The sequence below is a fragment of the Simochromis diagramma genome, unplaced genomic scaffold (genome assembly GCF_900408965.1).
Source record: "Simochromis diagramma unplaced genomic scaffold, fSimDia1.1 OVJJ01000355.1, whole genome shotgun sequence".
Taxonomy (NCBI): domain Eukaryota; kingdom Metazoa; phylum Chordata; class Actinopteri; order Cichliformes; family Cichlidae; genus Simochromis; species Simochromis diagramma.
In genome coordinates, this window is record NW_024387174.1 from 757,361 (window position 1) to 779,652 (window position 22,292).

The window sequence follows — 22,292 nt, forward strand, 5'->3', positions numbered from 1 at the left end:
TCTTAATAAAATCTAATCCAACACATCTGTTTTTAATTCAGTTTGTTAAATAACCAGTTATAAATACTCTTTAGCTCAGGCTATTTGCATTTGTTGCTATATATATGTGTTAGCATTGGCACTTCGAGCAGATTATCATGGTGATAAAAACACGTAAAGTTTTTATTCATGGGCTTAAAAATGAGCGATTTCCGGTGCTATAAAGATGAATGAAGTTTGCACAACCTGACTTAATCACTCAGAAACCAACTGGACCATAAGGGATGACTAGAGCATTTTTAGCATCATTTAGAGCTGAAGTTTGATGCAGTTAATAAGATGAGATGATCCCTGACTTTTTAACTGCTCCAGAGGGAGAAACAATCCCAGTGTCTGCATCAGTGCTTCAATTTCATATCCCAAAATAAGACTGATTCACATCCACCAGGTCACCATGGCCTACTTAGGGTCGGAGCTAGGGTTCGTTGTGTTCTAAGCAAATGCAAATATAATATAGCAGTGCTTTTGCAATATGCTATATTAAATTTAGCAGCGCAAAGGGTCGAAGCCTTTTTTTTTTTTTGATATATCAAAAATCCATTCCTCCTAACAGGTTGCCAGTGACCAGCTTGATGTAGAGCCTGTAAAGTCTGTGTACCTTAAGGCGTCGCCACAGCAGAAGTTTGTGCTATGAAGCAGGATCTTATCCGGATAACCTCAGGATCAATCCTGGGTTCTCTGTACTAGGAAGGTCATTTCTTACAGATTCAAGATCAACAGGTATGAAATCACTTTTATATTTAATCTTTATTCACACACAGCGGGAGCAGGGTACGCTCAGCGTTTATGTTTAAAATCACGCTTTATGTATCATATAGATTGTTAAGCCATAATTTACTAAAATCAGTGAATGAAGGGCAAACTACCATTGTCGATTGCCAACAGGTAAAAAAAAAAAGTTTTTTATATGTGATTCTAATCTGCATTTAAGTCTCTTTTACCCGGTTGGAACTACAGCTACTAGAAGACAGAACAAAAACCTGTTCAATATAATTCATTTCACTTTGATGTGCTGACAAACTGAAGCAGTTTCCATCATAGGGAGCAGTTACTGTAGACAGAAGAAACTCTTTCTTTTCTTTAGATTGGTTAGGTGCTGCCAAGCCCACTCCTCTCATGTGAATATGCAGAGTATATAACCAGTTTAAGCATTTTAAAAACTCAATTCATAGCTTGGGAGGAGAACATGTGGAGCCACTAAAGCCTGGCAGTGGTGGGATTCGAACCCACGCCCCCAAAGAGACTGGAGCCTTAATCCAGCGCCTTAGACCACTCGGCCACACTACCGGTGATTTCCATTTAATTTCCATCTATTGGTTGGTTAAACCTCAACGAGAAAGCTCTATCCCTGTAACATGCTCTTAATATCCAGATGTCCAGAAGTTTTTAATTAGTTTTTATTTACACCTTCACGTGGGATTTAGCATATCTAAAAAAGTCTTATAACAGCCCAAAAGGTCTCTGTCAGTGGTAACAACTGACTATTTCTGAAACTATGCTTGCAGCTAAAATTCAGTATAACCCCCAAAATAACAAAACCAAGCCAGGACCCACAAACAGGATCCAAAAACAAAGAAAGACCCAAACAAGGATTCAAAACTCAGAGACAGCAGGAAAATCCCCACATAAAGACAGAGAAGCAGCGAAGGACAAAACCAAATCAAAGCTCAAGTTAGCAGAAAACCAAACACTTGAAATCATCACCAAACCCAGAGACTAAAGCAACAAGCGTTATTTTTCCTGTAAATGCTCTTCTTGAACTCACAAATACAGCAGGTGGACTGTGGTAAATTGTACAACATCTCTTCCTAAATGCACTCGCTGTAAGTGATGTAATGTAATGCAGCAACTCTAACGGCAAAGCAAAACAAAGCCTGTGTAAGAATTTCATCAGTGGAGTAAAAAAGACCCAAGCTCACTGAATACTGCCACAAATAACTGTCTGCATCATCATCTGTTTCCCACATAAAGTTCAACAATCACAGCTGCTCGACTCACCTTTGCCTTTGCACCTCCTCCTCCTCTTCCTCTTAGACTTTCCTTTCAGGTCACAGTCTGACCGCTCCATGTTTCTGCTGCAGGTCCCCGGTGCCATTCAGGAGATGTTTTTTCCTCTGTTATTATACTAGTTTGTCCTTCTGCTGCTTCTTCTCTTCTGCTGGTCTGAAACAAATGAATCAGAGTGCAGCTCTGCAGCGGGAAGCCCTGCACAGTGACTGACTTCTCTCTCCCGCTGCCGGCTTTAGGAGGCGGGCGGCTGCTGAGGTTGTGACATCACGAGGAGAGAAAGGGCTGTGATTCAGCATCACTGAGTTTGGTGGCATCAGCTGGTGGTCAGTGGCACATTTTGTAAATCATACAGAGGCGCTGAACTAGCGTCTGAACGCTACAACCAAACATAAGCATCAGAATATTGATGTTAGGGGAGAAAACAGAGGAATATGAGTGTTTCTGAGAAAGATGGAGAACATTTGAAGCATGTGGTCAGAGGATTCAAAGTTATCATTTTCACCAACTAACCTATCATGCATGTCGTTGGACTGTGGAAAGAGAGCAGAGAAACCAGCTGTTTGAGGACTGAACATCACGTGAGCTGCTCTGCTGCACCGAACTGTTCCACACATCCTCTGACTGAGGTGCACGTGAGAATGTGGTCACACTGGACATCAGCCCGTCTCTAACCTGTGTGATGTCAGACTGAGCCGATGTGTAGAGAAGCCTCTAGTCCAAACAATGTGCTGCTTTTGAGTTTACGCGTCCCACATGCTCTATCCGAGACGGCTCCTACACGAATGCTGAAGCAGACTCCCTCCTGCTGTGTGCTTCACATGAGAAAAGGACAATTTTTGAAACTATGCAGACGTGACTCCCCTGAAATTTTCTGGAGTGTGAAAACAGTTTGTTTAAGTAATTTAAGAGTGATGAAAATCTGCAGATTGCTGGTGAATTTCTTGGAGTAGCTCCTCCCACGGTCACTGATGTCAGTGGTCCAGCTCTGGACCCAGGTCTGATACTGTGCCAGCTTTTAGATACAAATTGGGGTTTTTTTAAGGGGGGATTGCATGAAACCACTTCTACATGTAGGTGGAAAGGAAGTCATAAAACCCTATAAGTTTCTGAGCTAGTCCCATGGTTACAGCGCTAAAACATGTTAAATCTCTGGCTATATAAACTATCAGTCTCCACATTTACTCAAAAACGTCCAGAAATCATAGCATTAATAAAAATGATGAATTAATAATAAGCACATACTATAAAATACTAGAGAACACATGAAATGCCTAAAACAGACCGACCAATGCACAGAACTCTGCAGTGGCCACACATAAATATGGACTGCGCTGCACATGTGACAGTTGTGCAAACTGCATGCATGCAACAATATAACACTTAATACACACACGCACATATTAAACATTAAAGCTTGAAATGTAGGTTAGCGAGCTGCTCCCGCTGTGTTGTTTCAGAAACAGCAGGAGACAAACTGAACTTCTCGTCGTGCTACACTTTTATCTGCTTTGTGTCTCCTGCTTGAGGTCTGCAGGCTTCAAAACCAACCCTATGGAAGTGAGAAAGAGGCAGAGGATGAAAGATTTTCATGTATGCATAAACTGTATCCTAATTAAAGGGGAAAAAAAGGCAAAGAGACAAGGTGTATTTACAATGTTGTGCTGTCTAAAAGATGACAGAGGAGACCTGCCAACGCTGAATTCAAAGCACCGTCAGTATTTCTTATGAGCAGGTTCAGAGGAGCACTTTAAACCCAAATGCAAAAGGATCAAGTGTTAAAACGTTCACGTTCAAACATGTGAAACAATCTCTGGTTCAAGACCGGGAGGTGACACTAAGCAGGAAGGGCGTCCTGTGTGAAAATCGGTGATATATCAAATACGTTAAGCTGCCAAAGGTATTCACACTCCCGTCCAAATCATCAAATTCAGGTGTATAAAATCAAGCACCCGGACATGCAGACTGCTGCTACTAACATTTGTGAAAGAACGGCTCGCTCTCAGGAGCTCAGAGGATTACAGCGTGCTACCGTGATAGGACGCCGCCTGTGCAACAAGTCCAGCCATGAAATTTCCTCACTTCTAAATGTTCCACAATCAGCTGTTATCAGCATTATAACAAAGTGGAAGCGACTGGGAACCACTGCAAACCCCCCGTAATACTAACATATGCTCAAAAATACATTTCTATTCATGATGATGAATCTAAAAAGACATTTGAAGCTTTCTTTTGCATCATAATGTCTCATTTGCATAATCCCCTCTCATTTCCTGTCCTTTCAACCTTACTTTCAATTAACAATGGCTGTATAATCCCTGTCAATCACTTCCTCAAACTGATAATCTGACTGTGTTACAACTGCATCTACTCATCCCCTCTGCTTTGCTCCTCACCTTCACTTAGCTCTTGCTGCTATCACACTTCATCATTTCAGCCCTCCTCTATAACGAGGTGTTCTTCCTCTTTGTTTATCGCCACGTGTCGAGCTTCTGGGATTCATATTTTCTGTAGCGTTCACCTTGCTGACTCCCGAAGCTCCACTGCTGTGTTTTTATACGACTGTGTACAGTTTCTTCCATCAGTGTGGCTCAGCAGGAGAGGAGGTGAAGGGTTTCTCTCATTTGTATGTAGAAAAGTTGGCGTGACATGACTCACAATCAAATACATTTATGTACTATATGAGTGCTGTATTTTCAAACTGACATGTCTGCTTAAAATTTCCCTGTAGTTCCCAGGATCCAGCTTCTTTAAGCACGATCCTGGGAATCCCTTAACCAGGAAGGAAACTCAGGACTTTAAAGCACATATAAAAATACAGCTTACGAACCAAAATGAGGCATTGTTAAAGGATACATTTGTACTCTACCTTCTCATCCAAATATGGTAACTTCTGGCTTGAAGCAACAAACTCCAAAGCCGAGGCTTCAAAACACAGAGTTAAAATAAATGGATGATGTCAGTGTCAATCACAGTCCATCTTTAAACTGTCAGCGGATCAGAAACGCCATGAAATGCCTCTGGGACCATATTTAGGCATTTCCTTTGAAGTATTACTGAATCTCAACTTATTTTAAGTGGTCACATAAAAACATTGCTGATATAAAGTCAACAGTCAAATGTGAATTTTTTCAAAGGAAAATTTTACTGACTTTGCCCCAGAACATGATTTTAAATGCTTTGTACTCCGTGACGCCCGCAGCATCTGACAGACATGGAAGTGGTAAAGCTGCAGTTGTAACTTCATTCTGGGATCTTTTGTGTTTGGGTGACATGAATCCCATATGCACTGGAAAGCTGTAATAACATTTCTTTAAAGTTTCTGCTTTAAAGGATGCTAATGATGCTCTGTGTCACCCATGACAGTTTTAAAGAGGTTAAATCAGCCAGATTTGCACATCCAAAGACAATCAGGCGATCAATATGTAAGATTTATTCAAATTTATGGTTGTGAGATCTTCTTGAGCGTTATCAATTCATCATTTTTCATCGCTATTTTCTCTTTCTTAGCAAGAGATAATATATAACGCTCTTTGGGGACCAGCCTAGCTGTCAGTGCTTCCAGTCTTTATGCAGACTATAAATTCTGCATTCTGACACGGGAGCTGGAAATAAAGAGAAACCCCCCTCAAAAAAACAAAATAACAAAGTTTATTTTCACACTAATGATCCCACGAGGCTGACGTTACGCAAAGTGGTTGTCACGCTTCATCTAAAGAGACCTGGTATTCAGACAGGGAAAAGGCAGGTGGGTGGAAAACAAGATGAAAACTGTAACAAGGCCTCAAGCGCAGAATGCAGCAGGTTTGTCTAAAGGAAAAAAAAGAGAGAGAATAATAATAATAATAATTCAGCATCTAGGACTCTAATTGGAGGAAACAACAATGGACTCTAGAACAAGGAAAAAGGAGAGACCGAGGGAGTCAGTCAGCAGTAACTACATGTTACTCATTAGAGTTTAAAAATGTTTAAAACATTTAAAAACTTTAGTGATAGAAAGTAATTTGTTACATTACCTGAAGCTAAGTCCATTGTTTAGATACAGTCTATCCTTCATTAATGCTGCTTGTTGTGTTTCATAGTGATGAGCAGCACGAGCGCTTCCTACACATTTAATAAAATACATATTCAATCCTTCCTTTCTGCCTTCCTTTGTTTTCTTGTTTCTCTACCTCTCCTTCTATTGTTCTTCCTTTCTTCCTTTTTGTCTTGTTTCTTCCCTTTCCTTCATTCATTCCCTACGGTCTTCCTAACTTTCCTCCTTTTCCTTCTCTATAAAATTTCTTCTTTCCTTCCTTCCTTTTTAGTCTTGCTTCTTCCTTTTCTTTCCCCTTAATCCGTCTCTATACCCTTCAGGTTCCTTTATTTCTGCCTTTCTTCTTTTCCTGACTTCTATCCATCCGTCATTCTTTTCATGTTTTATTTCTATTTTCCTTCCTTCTTCCTCTCTCTGTACCATTCCTTCTTTTGTTGGTTCCTTTCTTACCATACTTACTTCTGGCTATAATTTCTTCTATTCTTGCTTTTCTATTCTTTTCTTTCTATCAGTTTTCCTTCCATTTGTCCTTCCTTCCTGCCTTTTTAAAATTATTCCTTCCTTCCTTTCTTCAACCCCATTCCCTCTCCCTTTCTAGTCATTTACACTGTGTGTGTGTGTGTGTGTGTGCGTGTTTGCATGCGTATCAATAAAACAGTAATTAATGCAAAGCAACAAGAATCCAACAATGACCACAGTCACTGAAGAATCCCACGTTAAGAAGCTTTAAACTGAATTAAACAGCACGTTTAAAACTGTGGAGAATTAAATCCAGGTTAAAGCCAGACAAAGAAACTGAGGACTGTGAAGCATAAATATGCTAATTCTATAACACGGGATGTTTCCAGGTGACACAACAATACACCTCCGTTTATCCCGTACATGCTGCTGCAGCTCTCCACAGAGGAACGGTGAGATGGATCTAATGTACAGAGTAATGCTTGGCCCGAGGAGAACACGGGGAAGCTGCTGTGTCCTATTTGCGGCGATGTCGAGCTCATTTTGGAGAGCACCTCATTCTGCCTGCCCTGTGGGATCTTAGCCACAGGCTGGAATACAGTGCAATCTATCTGTTTTTCATCAGACGCAGTAATAGCCTCTCTGTTGTGTCTGCGTGACGCTAAAGTCTCACATCCACTTTATCTCATCTTATCAGATTGGATGTCGGGAAACGGCAGGAGGAGAAGCTGTACACGTTATCATTTTTTGCCATATTATAATATTTTGTTGCACACAGCAGAAAGCTGCAGGATCTCCTCTGAGGCGCATGTGTGTATACACTTTATAATGTTGCTTCCTGCTCTCCCTCACCAACATGGGATCAAATCTGCTGGTACGTGCTCAACTTCATCTCAACACTGCAGAAAAGTTCATCAGTTTGAGATGAATTAAATAAACTCTTGAGAAGTTTTGTAAAAATTAATGCTCCAAGGGTACTTCAATCCATCTGACGCCTCTGGTGTCATCTCGCCTTCAGGGGAGAACCACTTAAAGCCCAAACCAAACATCTGAAGAAGCTGTAACAGAAAAAAGAAAATACTCGGATAATAAAACAGCAGACTCATAGCCCGCTCACATCAGTATGCAAAACTCCCAGCTGCACATTTAGTTTTGCATAAAGACTGGAAGCTCTGCGGGAGGACAGCTAGCTCGGCCCCCCAAGAGTCTTATTGACTAACTCCTGGCAAGAAAGGGAATAAATGTATTTCTAAAAATGGGAAACAGCTCCTTTAAAGTCGGAGTTATGGCTGATGGTGTCAATAATTTATGAGTCTGTTTAGTGTGAAGTTGAATATATCTTTCATATTGATCATCTCATTTCCGTTTTGTTGTGCAAAAACTGTCCAATAATCTTTAAAGTTGCTTTATGTGGCTTTTTAGCCACCAGGGGGCAGAATAACAGCAAAGCTGAAAAACACAGTGCTTCCTTCTTTCCTTCCTTCTGTCCTGTATTTGTTCCTTTTTTTCTCAACTACAATTATCTATCATTCTGCCTTTGTCCTTCCTTTTTTCTTCTCTATATTTATCCCAAGTTCTGTCTTCTTCCTTCTTTCCCTACCTCCTTTCTTCCTTCTTTCATTGTTTTTATATCCTTCCTTCTTTTAGCCTTCCTTTGTTCTTTTCTTACTTCTATCCTTCCTTCTTTCCTTTTTTTGCTTCCTTTCACGCTAATCTTTTTATTTATTGGTTTCCCTTCTCCTTTCCTAGTCAGCTACATTGTTTTTTATGTGATGCATGTGTGCCTGCATCCTTAGGTGTGTGTGTGTGAGTGTGTGTGTGTGTGTGTGTGTGTGTGTGTGTGTGTGTGTGTGTGTGTGTGTGTGTGTGTGTGTGTGTGTGTGTGTGTCAGTTTTATTGTTTTAGAGAGCGACGGCGTGAAGTCAGCCACCCTGGACACACTTGAGTGAACTGGCGGGGAGTTTCATTACGCTGTGAAATAACGATCACACCGTGATTAAGTTGATTAGATTTCATGAATATTTGAAAGGCAAACTAAATTGCTGATTAAATATTTACTGGTGGTTTCCTCGCTGACAGACTGGGAGATCATATCACATCTCCCTAACGGCCTACTGTACAGCTTCAGCGCTACAGCAGCATCGGATAACTGTATGTTAATCAGGTACGTGGTTGTTTGTTTAACTGAAGTTTATTTTTAGGTTTGCAGCTGATTATTTTATCTAGTCTGCGTGTATGAAGTAGGACTGTGACCAAAATGCTTTAATTGTTTTTATTTAAAACTGGGTTTTCGTGTTTGGTCCTCTTCACTCATGCTTCAACTTTACAGCAGTCACCCCCAACATTCAAACCACCTTTTGGTCTGAGGACTTTGGCAGCGGATCCTTTGGGAGCTGCTCGTCCTGGTCTGGGGGCGTCCCTGGATCAGGTTTATTCTGGTGGTCAGACTGAAGTTGCTGTAGTGCTGATACTGCCAGGAGAAGCTGCTGCTGTTGGGGAGTGCAGGTGGAATGAATTGATCGATCAAGAGGAATCCCAGGACTCAGCAGAAGACTGCAGATGATCAGCACATGTCCATTAGTTACTTACAGACACAATCAACACTGGCACAAACTTAAATGTGAACAAACTCTTCTCATGCAGTTATTATTGAAATTTGGTGAAGGGAACATGAAAAACTAGCTTATAAAAGGACCAACATTAAGGTTTGAAGTTCACGTCATAAAACTCAAACAAAATCTGAAACTGGCTGCTGCACAAAACAGTTTCTCTGTAGTTTTTGCTGGTTTTAGAAATGTAGTTTTAACAAATCTTTAAACTTTAGTACTCTGACATACTGAATGTTTTGCACCCTTTAAGCTACATGAGCTGAGCTCACTCTAACATTATGCCCATGTTATTATCTGCTCCTAAGATTAAACAAATAATAAATACAGGTAACTCATCCCATGCATAGTTCCAGTCATTGTAACCTCAGTCACAATAAACAAGTGCTACTTTTTTTTTATATTTTTATGGGAAAAAGTAGCTTTTGTTGGCTTATTTCTGAAACCTGATGGTCTTTTTGCCCTTTGAGAACCAAACTGAAGGATTTTTTTCACAGAGTAACTTTGTTTTTTCATATTGTGAGAAAAAAACAACAGCAAGCATAATTACCAGAGGAACCTTTGCAAGCTCAGGGGAGGATATGAAGACTGGGTTCAAATCCAGGATCCAGATGGCTTTAGCAGATTCTAATGTGATTCCAAACACGCCTGAGTTCCCGGGTTCAGTGTATATGTTTGCAGTGCTAAACAGGTTAATTGGCTGCAGTCGTCATGCTGCTGTTTATACAGCTGAAACTGACTCTACTCATATGAAAAGCCACGGATAAAGGTCAACGCTTTAAAGTGAGCTTATTTATTTTTCCTGGTGCTCATATATTTACTGATAGAAAGCCACAGCTGGGTCACCGAAGCTTCTTAAAGAGAGGATTTTTAAAGCCTCGTCGTCACCTGCAGTGTCTGGTCTGTAAAAAGGGTTGCAGTAAAAATATGGGAGTATACACAAGTATAAAACTCACAACATCAACATCATTACAGACTAACAGAACATCATATTATATCATATCATATTTGACACACAAGTATCACCTGTGTGATGCTCTATTTTCAAAAACCATCATGCCTCATGATGAGTTAGCTGCTTTAGGGAAGCAAAGAGCACAGGCGGCACCAAGTGGCAGCAAGAGGAAACTGCGTGAGCTTTATAGACTCAGCTCAGATGTCATGATTAACAGAAACATGTACGTGGATACATCTGAATACTAAAAATAAATAAGTAATAAATAAATAAATAAATATGTTCCAGATGTGTCTCAGGTGTCATTTTCATCTTACGATCTCATAACATGAAAACCTGTCGCTTCAAACAGCCTGTTTTTGAGTAAACATTTTACTGGAATCTACTTGTATGGGGAGAAACTTGAGAACAGATTTTTTTCTACCGATATTTGTTGATATGAACAGAAACTGATGCCGATGAACATATAAGCTTTGTGTTACAACCCCTTTGTGTTGAAAACAGACTATAGACAGAGGCTCCATGGTGTAGTGGTTAATACATTTAACTGATCCCTGGTTTGATTCCAGGAGGAGACAGAAATCCTCCAGCGGGCATCACAAGCTATAGTGGGCTCCTAATGCTGGTCTCAGCCTTGGATAAATGAGAGGGTTGTGTCAGGAAAGGCATCCTGCATAAAATCTGTGCTAAATCAAACACGTAGATCCATCTGCCATTGAACCTCCTTTGAAAATAAGGGAGTGGTTGAAAGTGTTACTAGTATAGTATACTGAATAAATAACAAGAACCTTTCTGAGAGTGCAAACATCCACCAAGGCAGGCCCCCCTCTTTCTAATTGCAATTTAAGATGTTTGTAGTGCAGCTAAAACCAGACAAGTGTAGCATGACAGACACTCACTTTGACTGCACAAACTTTATGTAGGATCAGGTTATGGACAATAGGTATTGATTAATAAAACACTGGACATGAATAACTTGAGCTTAAATAATACTATGCTACAGTATATTTCTAACTACTTTCTTTAAAGATATAACACTGTTTGGAGTCAACTTGACAAAAAGGCAGATTTGAAATGCGACGAGTTCGTAGGTCAAATGTGATGTTTGGATGCAAACTATAATGTGATGTTTAGTATAATTTCCTAAATGTTCCCTATACAAACAACAGCAGTAGAATTTTAAGCATAGTTTTAAATATAACAAACATTTTATGAAAGGCTGACAATATTTGAGGAGAGGTCAGAGGTCAGATGTGATCTTTATATATACACAGCACATTTGTAAGAGTCATAATTTCTAAGTTATAAAGCTGTTTGTCAAAATCTGGCCAATAAATCTTTGAGTCGACATGTGAGACAAATTCTAGTGGATTGTTACCATGACGCCATGCTACGCCCCTACAACGTCATTGGAAGTCATCTGATGTGTGCCATGGTACGCACATTTCTAACTCCTACATCTGTGGAGGAACTTTTAATTTCATAAATCCAGTGTGAGCCTCACCAGACAGTAAAGTGTCAAGCATTTGCTACACAAAGATACTTTTAAAATGTCAACACACTCAAAGAAAGAAGAGTGAAATAAATACGGACAGCGAGTGAAGACATAGCTGATTATTTAAAAAACACATTTAAAAAATTACTTTTTCAGACCTGTTTGTAGATTGAATGTCAAGTTTAAAAATTTGACTGTCTGGATGTTTAATCATCGACTCTAACAAAACAAAACCGTTCCAGTTGTATTTAGACTCAACAGTCTGAGTGTTCGGCGCTGCAGCTCTCACTGAAATTAATTTCTCCCCTATCGCTCCTCACAGACTTTTTGATAAGATATCTTGCAGTGAGCAGCTGGTGCGTAACCTGATCTGATCAGAAGGATCTTAATTACAAAAAACAAAACTGAAAGTCACTCTTCTTTAAGTGACACATTTCATCCAATCACACCGACAAAGGAAACAGCACGTATAGTTTGTTCAGTTCACTGTGACTTTGTACCCACAAATAAATAAAGCTTCTTCTTCTGGAAAGCAGCTTAAATGATTTACTGATTTACTCCACTGCGCACAAGTCTTGACGTTCATCCTGCTTTTAAGCAGCTGTTTGTGAAAAATGATCCGACATGGTAAAATGTAGCTCTCCATCACCTGTGTGTAAATGTGTGTGTGAATGGGCGGATGACTGGATGTGTAAAGCGCTTTGGGGTCCTTAGGGACTAGTAAAGCGCTATACAAATATACAAATACACAAATACATATATGTCTGTAAAGGTTTCAGATGATGAACAGTTGGTTTTTACATGAAACATCCCAGGCAATACCAGTTTACTGATGACGGGTCCTCTGGACTAACCAATACTTTCTTCACAGCTTGTGACAATTTTCGTTTTTTTTTGGCCACCTGGATGCAAGAGCAGGATATCACTTTGGATCCTTTGTTGATATGTTTACTGTGATAAATCTATACAGTAGATTGTATGTGTGTCTGAATCTGCTGCCTTGACTACACTTACTCAGACAACAGAACTGATGCACTCTGCAGAGAAATGATGAAGAATGTGCGTACTGAAAAAGGACTCAAGGAGTGTAAATCTAATGAAACCAAATATTTGATTGGTTGAGGTCGGTAGAAGTGCTGCTGAGACTTTGATTAAAAAACAAAACAAAACAAGCGAACTGGCACATTTCAGTCTGTCCAGATATTTTAAGTGTCACAGACCTGCCAGGTTTTAGATGGGTGCAAGCGGCTGAGTGTCAGAGTTGATAAACGTCATTTACTGCAGGCTCTTTAACAAACAAGCATGGCGAGCTTTTGGCTTACAGTTCAAACTCTGCTGAAGGAAACTGAAGCAAACTTAAGTACCCTGGGACTTTGAAGAGAAATGGCGATAAAAAGAGTTGATCTGGATCAGGACGCCTTCTCTTGTTCGATCTGTTTGGATCTACTGAAGGATCCGGGGACTATTTCCTGTGGACACAGCATGAACTGTATTAAGAGTCACTGGGACATGGAGGATGTGAAGAAAATCTACAGCTGCCCTCAGTGCAGACAGACTTTCACAGCGAGGCCTGTCCTGGTGAAAAACACCATGTTAGCAGATTTAGTGGAGGAGCTGAAGAAGACTGGACTCCAAGCTGCTCCTGCTGATCACTGCTATGCTGGACCTGAAGATGTGGCCTGTGATGTCTGCACTGGAAGGAAAATGAAAGCAGTGAAGTCCTGTTTGGTGTGTTTGGTTTCTTACTGTGAGAAACACCTTCAGCCTCATTATGATTCACCTACATTCAAGAAACACAAGCTGGTGGAGCCCTCCAAGAAGCTCCAGGAGAAGATCTGCTCTCGTCATGATGAGGTGATGAAGATGTTCTGCCGTACTGATCAGCAGAGTATCTGTTATCTCTGCCCTGTGGATGAACATAAAGGCCACGACACAGTCTCAGCTGCAGCAGAAAGGACTGAGAGGCAGAGAGAGCTGGAGGTGAGTCGACAAAACATCCAGCAGAGAATCCAGGACAGAGAGAAAGATGTGAAGCTGCTTCAACAGGAGGTGGAGGCCATCAATCAGTCTGCTGATCAAACAGTGGAGCACAGTGAGAAGATCTTCACTGAGCTGATCCATCTCATCCAGAAAAGAAGCTCTGATGTGAAGCAGCAGATCAGATCCCAGCAGGAAACTGAAGTGAGTCGAGTCAAAGAGCTTGAGGAGAAGCTGGAGCAGGAGATCACTGAGCTGAAGAGGAAAGATGCTGAGCTGAAGCAGCTCTCACACACAGAGGATCACATCCAGTTTCTACACAACTACCCCTCACTGTCAGCACTCAGTGAGTCTATATGCTTTATTATAATCCACTCCTTTTGTCTGCAGCATTTTGACAGAGTGCAAAGGGCACTATCAGAGACCAGAGATATACTACAATCAATTCTAAGAGAGAAATGGACAAACATCTTAATGAAAATCACTAATGTGGATGGTTCACTACCAGAATCTGAGCCAAAGATCAGAGATGAATTCTTGAAATATTCATGTGAAATCACATTGGATTCAAACACAGTAAACAAATATGTGTTACTATCAGAAAAAAACAGAAAAGCGACATTCATGACGGTAATACAATGTTATCCTAATCATCCGGACAGATGTACTGCTAGAGGTCACAGTAACAACAAATAAATTAAGCAGAATTAAGCATGAACAAAATTATTCAAATCTTTAACTGTGGATGGCAATGAAAAAGAAAACTTTAATTGTGTAACATAAAGGGTTGCTCAGTTTGAATGAAGCTGCTTTAAGATGGTTTAAGTGAGGAACTTTCAATTGGGGCATTAAAGTCTCTGCTTAATCAAGGTAAATAAAAACATGGCACCAAATCTTAGAACAAAAGGTATTCAGGATACTATTTCTAATACTTTCTGAACTGAACTGAGCTAAATAATTTTACTGTCTGTGTTTCAAACCCACTCTGAACCCTTTATGACTACATATTTGCTGCTACTGCTGCAGGGCCTCCGTCTGTGTCTGCCCTGCTGGAGGCGTGTCTGTTGGTCTGCCGGTGTTTACGTTCACGGTGGGGCTTGCTGCTGCTGTTAGTGTGGCTCTGCAGCTGGATGTGGGTCTGATTTTCACCCTCCAGGATTTTCTGTGGTCTACCACTGTCCTTGACCAGCCCTGGGTGCATCTCCCTTCCTAGCTCTGCGCTGGTTTTCATCATTAATGCTGTACTGTTGATGCTCCTCTTGGTTCTGCCGACATGCCGGCTTGGCATTAGTGAGACCAGTGATGGGTGGTGGTTGGTTATGGTTCCTTGTACCTACTAGAAGAGGTTTGATGGCGACTTTGTACCCAGTACGTGCAAAGTGATTCCACCTCAAAACTATGCAAAGTAATGGCTCCTTGGTTCAGATCCTCTGGTAGTGGGAAATCAGCTAGACACAACTAAAGTTAATCCACTGGTTAGCTGCACAGAGATGACCACAAAGCATGAAAACCTAGCACACATAACATGCAGCAGCTACACAATACACCTGCACGATAGCGACCAACAAAACTGTTTATCAGATGAATGAGCTTCTTACCACAGACGGGCACATTTTATAGTTGTTCATATTTTGGAAAATTAAGTTTACTCAGTTCACTACAAAACTACTTTTCCTTTTTCTTAGGAACAATTCATGCTCTTCGTTATGTTGATTTTTTTAATCATAAAAAGTATGTATTGTACAACGAATTAATGGGGCAGCCGTTGTGAGGCTTTAGAACTTTGAGTGACAGTTGTTAGTATTTCCAAACAATAAATGATGTTATGTTGTGTCTATTGCTTCAGATTAATATGATATGTTGTTTTTTTCTTGCTTTTTTGTGAAGCACTTTGTTATATTTACGTGAGATGTGCTATATAAATACATTTTTCTTACTTACTTAAAATAATTTTAAATGTGTTAAATATTAATAATAATGTGAAAAATGTGATTAATTTAAATGCAGGTTTCTGTATTTGTCGTTTTCATATTAACCACCAGAGGTCGCTGCGTTCTTGTGCTCTTTTCTCAAGCTCAGGTCTCTTACCTGCATATCCCAAAAGTATATGGACACCCTTTGTAAACTTTTAAATGGTGTCTGTTTTTTGTTTTTTACAGTTTGTTTTTCATTAGTTGTTAATATTTTGTTTTATTTTAGCTGGATTTCAATTCAGTTAGTCTCCAGAGATAAGTTTTTTGGCTATTTGTTTCTATGAGTTTCTATTTTGAGAATGTTTAATTTTCAAACTACACTTGACTGTTTGAGAGATGTAGACATCACACGCTCAATAAACACATGTACAAATTCCTCATTTTGGTTCATATTTTGGCAAATTTAATTAAAAAAAAAAAGTAAAGATTTTACTTTATTGTATTTTTTTTAAGTTGTTATAGTTTTTGTTTTAAATGTTTCGTCGTGCTACTGAACTTAAATAATCTTGTCTTTTGCAAACTCTTGTGGAAGACCCTATCCAGTGTTTACTTGATAGTGTTCATGCCAGCAAAGCTGGGTCCATAAAGACAATCTGCATGATAATTGTAACTTAATCTTTCATCTTTGCGATGAACTGAAACAATGATTGTGGACAATGTCCGCTGTTCACTGCGTGGGAAGAAAACTTCTTTTTACAGCGACAAAAACCCTAAACGTCCGAGCAAGTACCGACAGTATGCTGCCACCGGAATGTGAAACTCCCAGATCCTTCCACTGACCACTGCAACACACCTGCACCAGGGCAAACCTCCGCCTGCCCTACTCCTGCTATACAGGTGAAAACAGAGCAACAGGTTTTATTTATTTTCTGCTGTGTTTTACTTGCATCCAGGGGCGATTTTAGCCCATTTTTAGGGATGAATCAAAGCACCCCCAAAGATTTCTTACTTTTTTGACAATATTTGCTGTTTGTGTGACACACTACTAAAAATATAAAAAGCATACAGTACTTGGTTGAAATGTAACATTTTAACAACAAAAGTATAGATAACCCCCCCCCTCCCAAAATGGTTTGTTCCAGCTCGCCTCTCCCCTACTCTGGCTCTAGCGCCCTTGCTGCCAGAGCGATGGTGGCTGAGACGCAGCGGAGCGGAGGTGTAAGTGCCTGGCTTAAAACAGGACATGTTAGCTGCATTTAACCTTCAGTTACTCTTTATATAGTTAGGTAGGAGTCAGACCATGTTTCTTTTTAGCTGAAAAACATTACAACAGGTAACCTGCATTGTTGAAAACGTGGTTTCCAACAATGTTTGCTACCCTACAATCCGTCCTGCTCTGTAGTAAAATCATCAACATTTCACCCTCCTGTTGCTCCCATTGAAATGTATACAGCCTATTTAAAATCTAAAACTTAAAGTTATCCGTAGCCTATTGTTGTTACCACTGTCCTGTTTGAAATGGATACTAACTAGCTAACTGACTGGATGCCCATTAACCTTATAGCTCCTGTTGTGTGTGTGTGTGTGTGTGTGTGTGTGTGTGTGTGTGTGTGTGTGTGTGTGTGTTTGTGTACAGAGAGACAGCCAGGTTCATAATGGATATAAGGAAGTTTTTTCAAAAAAAGGAGCCACATTCAGGTAAAAGTGTAAAATCAAATGATCAATAATGTTGGATCAGTGTTTCAATATTTATCTTTTATTAGATGTTCGTGTGGTTTGGTTATTTGCCTTTTGGTTGAAAGTACACTGAGAGGACTTTTTGTTAGTGATCTTAATAGTATTTTTTTTTTCATATTAATGTAATTTTTCATCTAATTGAATACAATCTATTTGTATATGATTGTCAGTCCGAAGAGGGAGAGAGGAAAGAGGAGAATGTGAGGAGAAAGCACAAGGTCAGGAAGAACCAGGTAAGAAAACAGACAGGGAACAATGACAGGCACAACAGAAACTGTTAAACTGACAAAGAGAAAAAAAACCTGATTTTACTCAACACAATCTGGAAGTTGTGTCCTCCCTATATTAAAGCTGCTGTACAGAATCTGCAAAACAAACTGGGTTGAAACATTTTTGACCCTCTTTAACAACATTCCAACTTCACGTTATAATTGATTAGGGAGTAAAATTAATTATATATTTTTATGTGGTTCAGCCACAACTCTACTAAAACCTCAGCCAGTAATAGGTAGGCCAACTTTTGGACCGTCCAATTGTCTGTATGACTGCCGCAGTACGTACGTGTGGAGCTGTAAAGAGAAGCAGATGCTCTGTTTATATTCTAAAAATGTTTTAAGCTTGTTTCAAAGATTCTGTACAGCAGCTTTAAATGTTTTCCAAAAGCACACATACACTTATCAGTGTTTCTGAAACGTTTTACACTGTGTACCACCTGATAAAAATGTCAAGCTCTCCCAAGGACCACTATGAAAACATGAAACTCATAAATCTTTTGAATCTAACACAAAATTAGTATTATTAAATTGGTCAAATTAGTGTCTGCAGTAAAGATTTTTTCATGCATTGTATACATTGTACCACAGGCAAAGTTGCCTCCATTTTTATATATATATTTTTTAAATATTTTGTAATAATTTATTTGTAATAATTTATTCTGTTTTGGGAGTGTTTTTATGTATTTGTATTATATTATACATACACATTAAAAGTGAATCTCTGTCAAAAAAATGCACTCAGTTTACTTTTTACTCACTATGAGCGTCACTCATTATTTTCCCCCAGTAATTAAGGTTAGGATATGTATTTTTTTTTATTCCAATCTATTCTTCTTTTGCAGCATTTAAATAACCTTTATCTGATTTGATGGTTTTGTTACAGACAAAAGTGTTTTGCTTTTCTTTCACAAATGTGGGGATTAAATTGTGTTAAAATGCACAAAACAGTGATGTCATGATGACTGATAACGGAGACAAAGACAACAGACGACGAGGACGGGGAGGATGCAGGGACTGACAGAGACAGGCAAGAAGTCTCATTGTGACAAATAAAGTGTATCTTGGCTGGCTGGGCAGCTCTCTGGGTGCTCAGCCCCCCCAAAGCTTTGATCGTAGAATCGCCCCTGCTTGCATCTGTTTGAAAGAGTGAGTGTAAACACATAAAAAAATTATTTTATATGCTGGAATATGCAGAAAATAGGTTTAAATGTTAAACAAATTTCTTCTAGTCAGAGAATGTTGAATATAATTTAATGTTTGCTTCATGCGCAAAGTTAAAAGACTAAAACTAATAAAACTAGTTTCAAAAAGAGACTTTTTCATTTGATTACATTTTATATGATGGATGATGCAGAAAAAATAGAAAGCTCTTTACCTATTCAGGTTGTAAATCATTTTTTAAATAAGTAACTAAGTAACTAAGTAACAAATTACTTTTGAAAATAGGTAATCAGTAAAGTCACGGGATTACTTTTGGGGGAAGTAATCAGTAGTTAGTTACTGATTACTTTTTTCAAGTAACTTGACCAACACTGGTATCTACATACTTTAGGCAAAGCATTGCAGGTCTTCATTTAGCCCTTGGAGAAGTTTGAAACCACATTATGCTTATTATGCTGCATGACGTTTTAACTAAACAAATAAATAAACACTTATCATTAAGTGTATATTGTATATTTAACATGCAGTATGTGTTTTTGTATTATAGTATTTTTTTCACAATCTCATTGTTCTCACTTTTTTAGATTTTAATTTATATTTAACCTTTATCTAAACTCTTTGCCTATTTTAGGATCTAGATAAAAATGTAAGATGAAAAGGCTTAATTTAATATTTATATATTGGTCACATACTCAAGTATTGGCCTCACTGACTGATACCTGTGGAAATTTGTTTCAGCCTCTGACCTAATAACTCGAAATTTCGTCTAACCTTTGCTTGGCTTTTTTACTCTCACACAGAGGGGTGTTCTTTGCTCTTTACATCTGCTATCTTTGACAAAGAAAGATTTGAAACAGTTTAGCTTATCTTTTGATTTGACACTACAGTATGAATAAATAACAAACAAATAAACAAACTCGGATGCATCGGCTACTGGCCAAACTGGTATTTTAAATACCTGCAATTCCTCAAAATGAATCTCCAAAGTTCCCTTGCTTTAATAGGCGATCGCCCCCTTTTTTTCTGACGCTTTTATTTTATTTTGAAAACACTTTTCCGGTATTTTCTCCACTAATTTGCTACATGATATTTTGGATGTGGAATATTTTAACAAGGGCGTTGCTTGAATGACTCTTCACTACCAGCCCTTGAGTATTATTTAGTGGAAGTTGGACACGAAGGTCTGAATGATGTCTCATCTTTACCGTATGTCAGGTTAATAAAAGACAATGTCGATATTGTTATTGTTACGGGTTGTTAGCCGCTAGCTGTATGGCCGCGAGCCATGGTTCTTTTCAAAATAAAACATTTTAATCTTCCACACATTATATTGTAAACCCTACATTAAAAAGAACAACAAACAAAAAACAAAACAAACAAACAGTAAAATTGTGATAATTCCGACGGCCTTTCTTCTAATTTGCTAATTTTGCTGTTAGGAATTTATTGTGTTTGTGTTAAGAAGACCGAATTTAATATTAAATATCGCAGATTCAGTCACATGTTCAAGAGTGATTATATATAGAGGCACGTGAATATACACAGAAAACGTTTTTTAGATGTAATATACAGTTAATGGGATTCCGGTTTTTTGTTTTATTTATTTTTGCAATATTTGAAGCCGTGTGGAGATAATTGTGAAAACATGCATTGGTCAGGAAAGTTACTACAAGCTATATTATCTTAAATAGTCTAGAAAGCCCGAAATGGCCATTACATTTCACAGTTATGATGTTGTGCGTCTTGGGAGTTTTGTCACTAAAATTGTAGCTTTTATTTTGAAGTGTTTCCTGGATTGAACCTGGTTGTTTTCAAAACAGCGACAGACAGCAGCCGAGCAGCACTGCAGTGAGCTGCAGCTCTGTCTCTGCTCGCTGTCTTTGCTTCTCCTCGACGACTTCTCCCCGTTTCCCTGATTTTTATTCGTTCATGTTCCTCCCCAGGAATTTGCACCGAAAGATAATCCCTAAATGCCAGCCCCCCTCGCCCGCTGGGAGGACAGCTGGTGCGCTGATAACATTGGAGTCGGGGTTGCCCTTGACTTGGGCAGGAGTTAGGAGGAGCAGGGGACGACGATCATGCAACCTGATGAAAGAACTGACATTATTGCGGCTGTGTGATCTGCATCGGCAGGGCTGTCAGGGATGCTCTGTGAATTAATGTCATCCCTGCTCCCGACCCAGGAGCACCAGCGTCCTGCTGAAGCAAGCATCTGCAGGGAGCCCTGGCCCCGGAGCTCCGCTGGCCGAGCAGAGGAGGCCTGAGCGGTCTCCACCTCCGGATTATGGTGGATGGTGGCAGAAGGCAAGTGTGCATGACAAGATAAACAAACCCAGAGCTGTCTGCTGTCCTGCAGCAGAGATACAGTAGAGGCTGTGAGCGTGCTTGTCATTGTTGCTTTTTTTGGTCTCTTTGTGGGAGTAGGTGTTCCTATTAATAATAGATGTGATGGCCAGCAGCCCCTGAACTGTAAATGTGTTCTTTGACTGGGCCGGCTTCTTTTTTTGAACCTCTAAAGAAAATTGACTGAAAATGATGGCTGACCACGAGGAAGCAGAGCTGTCCGAGTCCCTTCAGAAGGAGGACGGGTTTTCCAGCGAGGTGGAGGATCCAGGTACGAACTTCAAATCTAAAAGTTTGCCTGTTTTAAGCGAAGCTGCATCTCAGGAGAAAACCTTACTGGCGAGCTCAGTGCGGATGTCCATAACGGCCGAGGAGAGCACAGAGTTCATCCAGAACCCGCCCAACACTGAGTCGTTCCAGGCCGAGTCCCCAACGAGAGCAAACTACCCGCCAAAGCCAGGGAAGTCGGCGCTGAATAGGCCGGCCTCGTACATGGAGAACACGGAGATCCGAAGGAGTAAAAACATGGCTAGGAGGAAGCCCCCGGGGTTTTTCGCAGCCAGGCTAGCTCAGATTCGTCTGCCCAGTCGGAAGCACCTTGGCGTCATCTTGCAGGACTCTCGCTGCTTCCTGTTCTGCATGTGCTACCTGACGTTCATCCAGTCGCTCATGGTGTCTGGCTACCTCAGCAGCGTCATCACCACCATAGAGAAAAGGTACAGCTTGAGGAGCTCAGAGTCTGGCCTGCTCGTCAGCTGTTTCGACATCGGGAGCCTCCTGGTGGTCGTCTTCATCAGCTACTTTGGTGGGCGGGGCCAGAGGCCTCGCTGGCTGGCAGTGGGGGGCATTTTCATCGCTGTGGGTGCTGCCCTATTCTCCTTACCTCATTTCATCTCCCCGCCCTACCAGATCCAGGAGGTCAACTCATCTTCGGCCAACGAGGGCCTGTGCATGAATAGCAATGCCAGCAGCAGGGATCGCGTTGACATCACTTCCTGTCCCAGAGACCAGGAGGGCAACGAGCACAACCTGTACGTGGCGCTGTTCGTCATCGCTCAGATCCTGGTAGGCATGGGGTCCACGCCCATCTACACGCTGGGGCCCACCTACCTGGACGACAATGTGAAGAAGGAGAATGCCTCGCTGTATCTAGGTAAGAGTTTGGGGGGATGTTTGGTTAGTTTTCCTGCCCACCTTAAATATGGAGCAGTTCTGCTGGGGTTTGTACATGCATCCACCACCAGCATGGAGGCCAGTAGCAGCACAGTGGCGAATTGGGCATCACTGGC

General features: G+C 40.3%; 3 protein-coding genes and 1 non-coding gene across 4 annotated transcripts in view; 2 read left to right on the forward strand and 2 right to left on the reverse strand.

Moving 5' to 3' along the window:
• LOC120744893 (double-stranded RNA-specific editase B2-like) overlaps positions 1–2,825 on the reverse strand; it is a 36,677-nt gene extending 33,852 nt beyond the window's left edge. The window contains exon 1 of the mRNA XM_040049486.1: positions 2,038–2,825. Within this exon, the coding sequence (XP_039905420.1) occupies positions 2,038–2,134 (97 nt within the window). The 5' untranslated portion in view covers positions 2,135–2,825. The remainder of the gene's footprint in view (positions 1–2,037) is intronic.
• trnal-aag lies at positions 1,245–1,326 on the reverse strand. Its single transcript has one exon. It is a non-coding gene; the product is annotated as a tRNA-Leu (tRNA).
• Positions 2,826–12,301: 9,476 nt separating the features above from the next.
• On the forward strand, positions 12,302–15,262 carry LOC120744755 (tripartite motif-containing protein 16-like). Its single transcript, XM_040049294.1, has one exon. The coding sequence runs from the start codon at positions 12,981–12,983 to the stop codon at positions 14,268–14,270; it is 1,290 nt and encodes a 429-aa protein (XP_039905228.1). The 5' UTR covers positions 12,302–12,980; the 3' UTR covers positions 14,271–15,262.
• A 5,214-nt stretch (positions 15,263–20,476) lies between these two features.
• Positions 20,477–22,292, forward strand: part of LOC120744877 (solute carrier organic anion transporter family member 5A1-like) — a 34,823-nt gene continuing 33,007 nt past the window's right edge. The window contains exon 1 of the mRNA XM_040049467.1: positions 20,477–22,156. Coding sequence (XP_039905401.1) covers positions 21,193–22,156 — 964 coding nt within the window. The 5' untranslated portion in view covers positions 20,477–21,192. The remainder of the gene's footprint in view (positions 22,157–22,292) is intronic.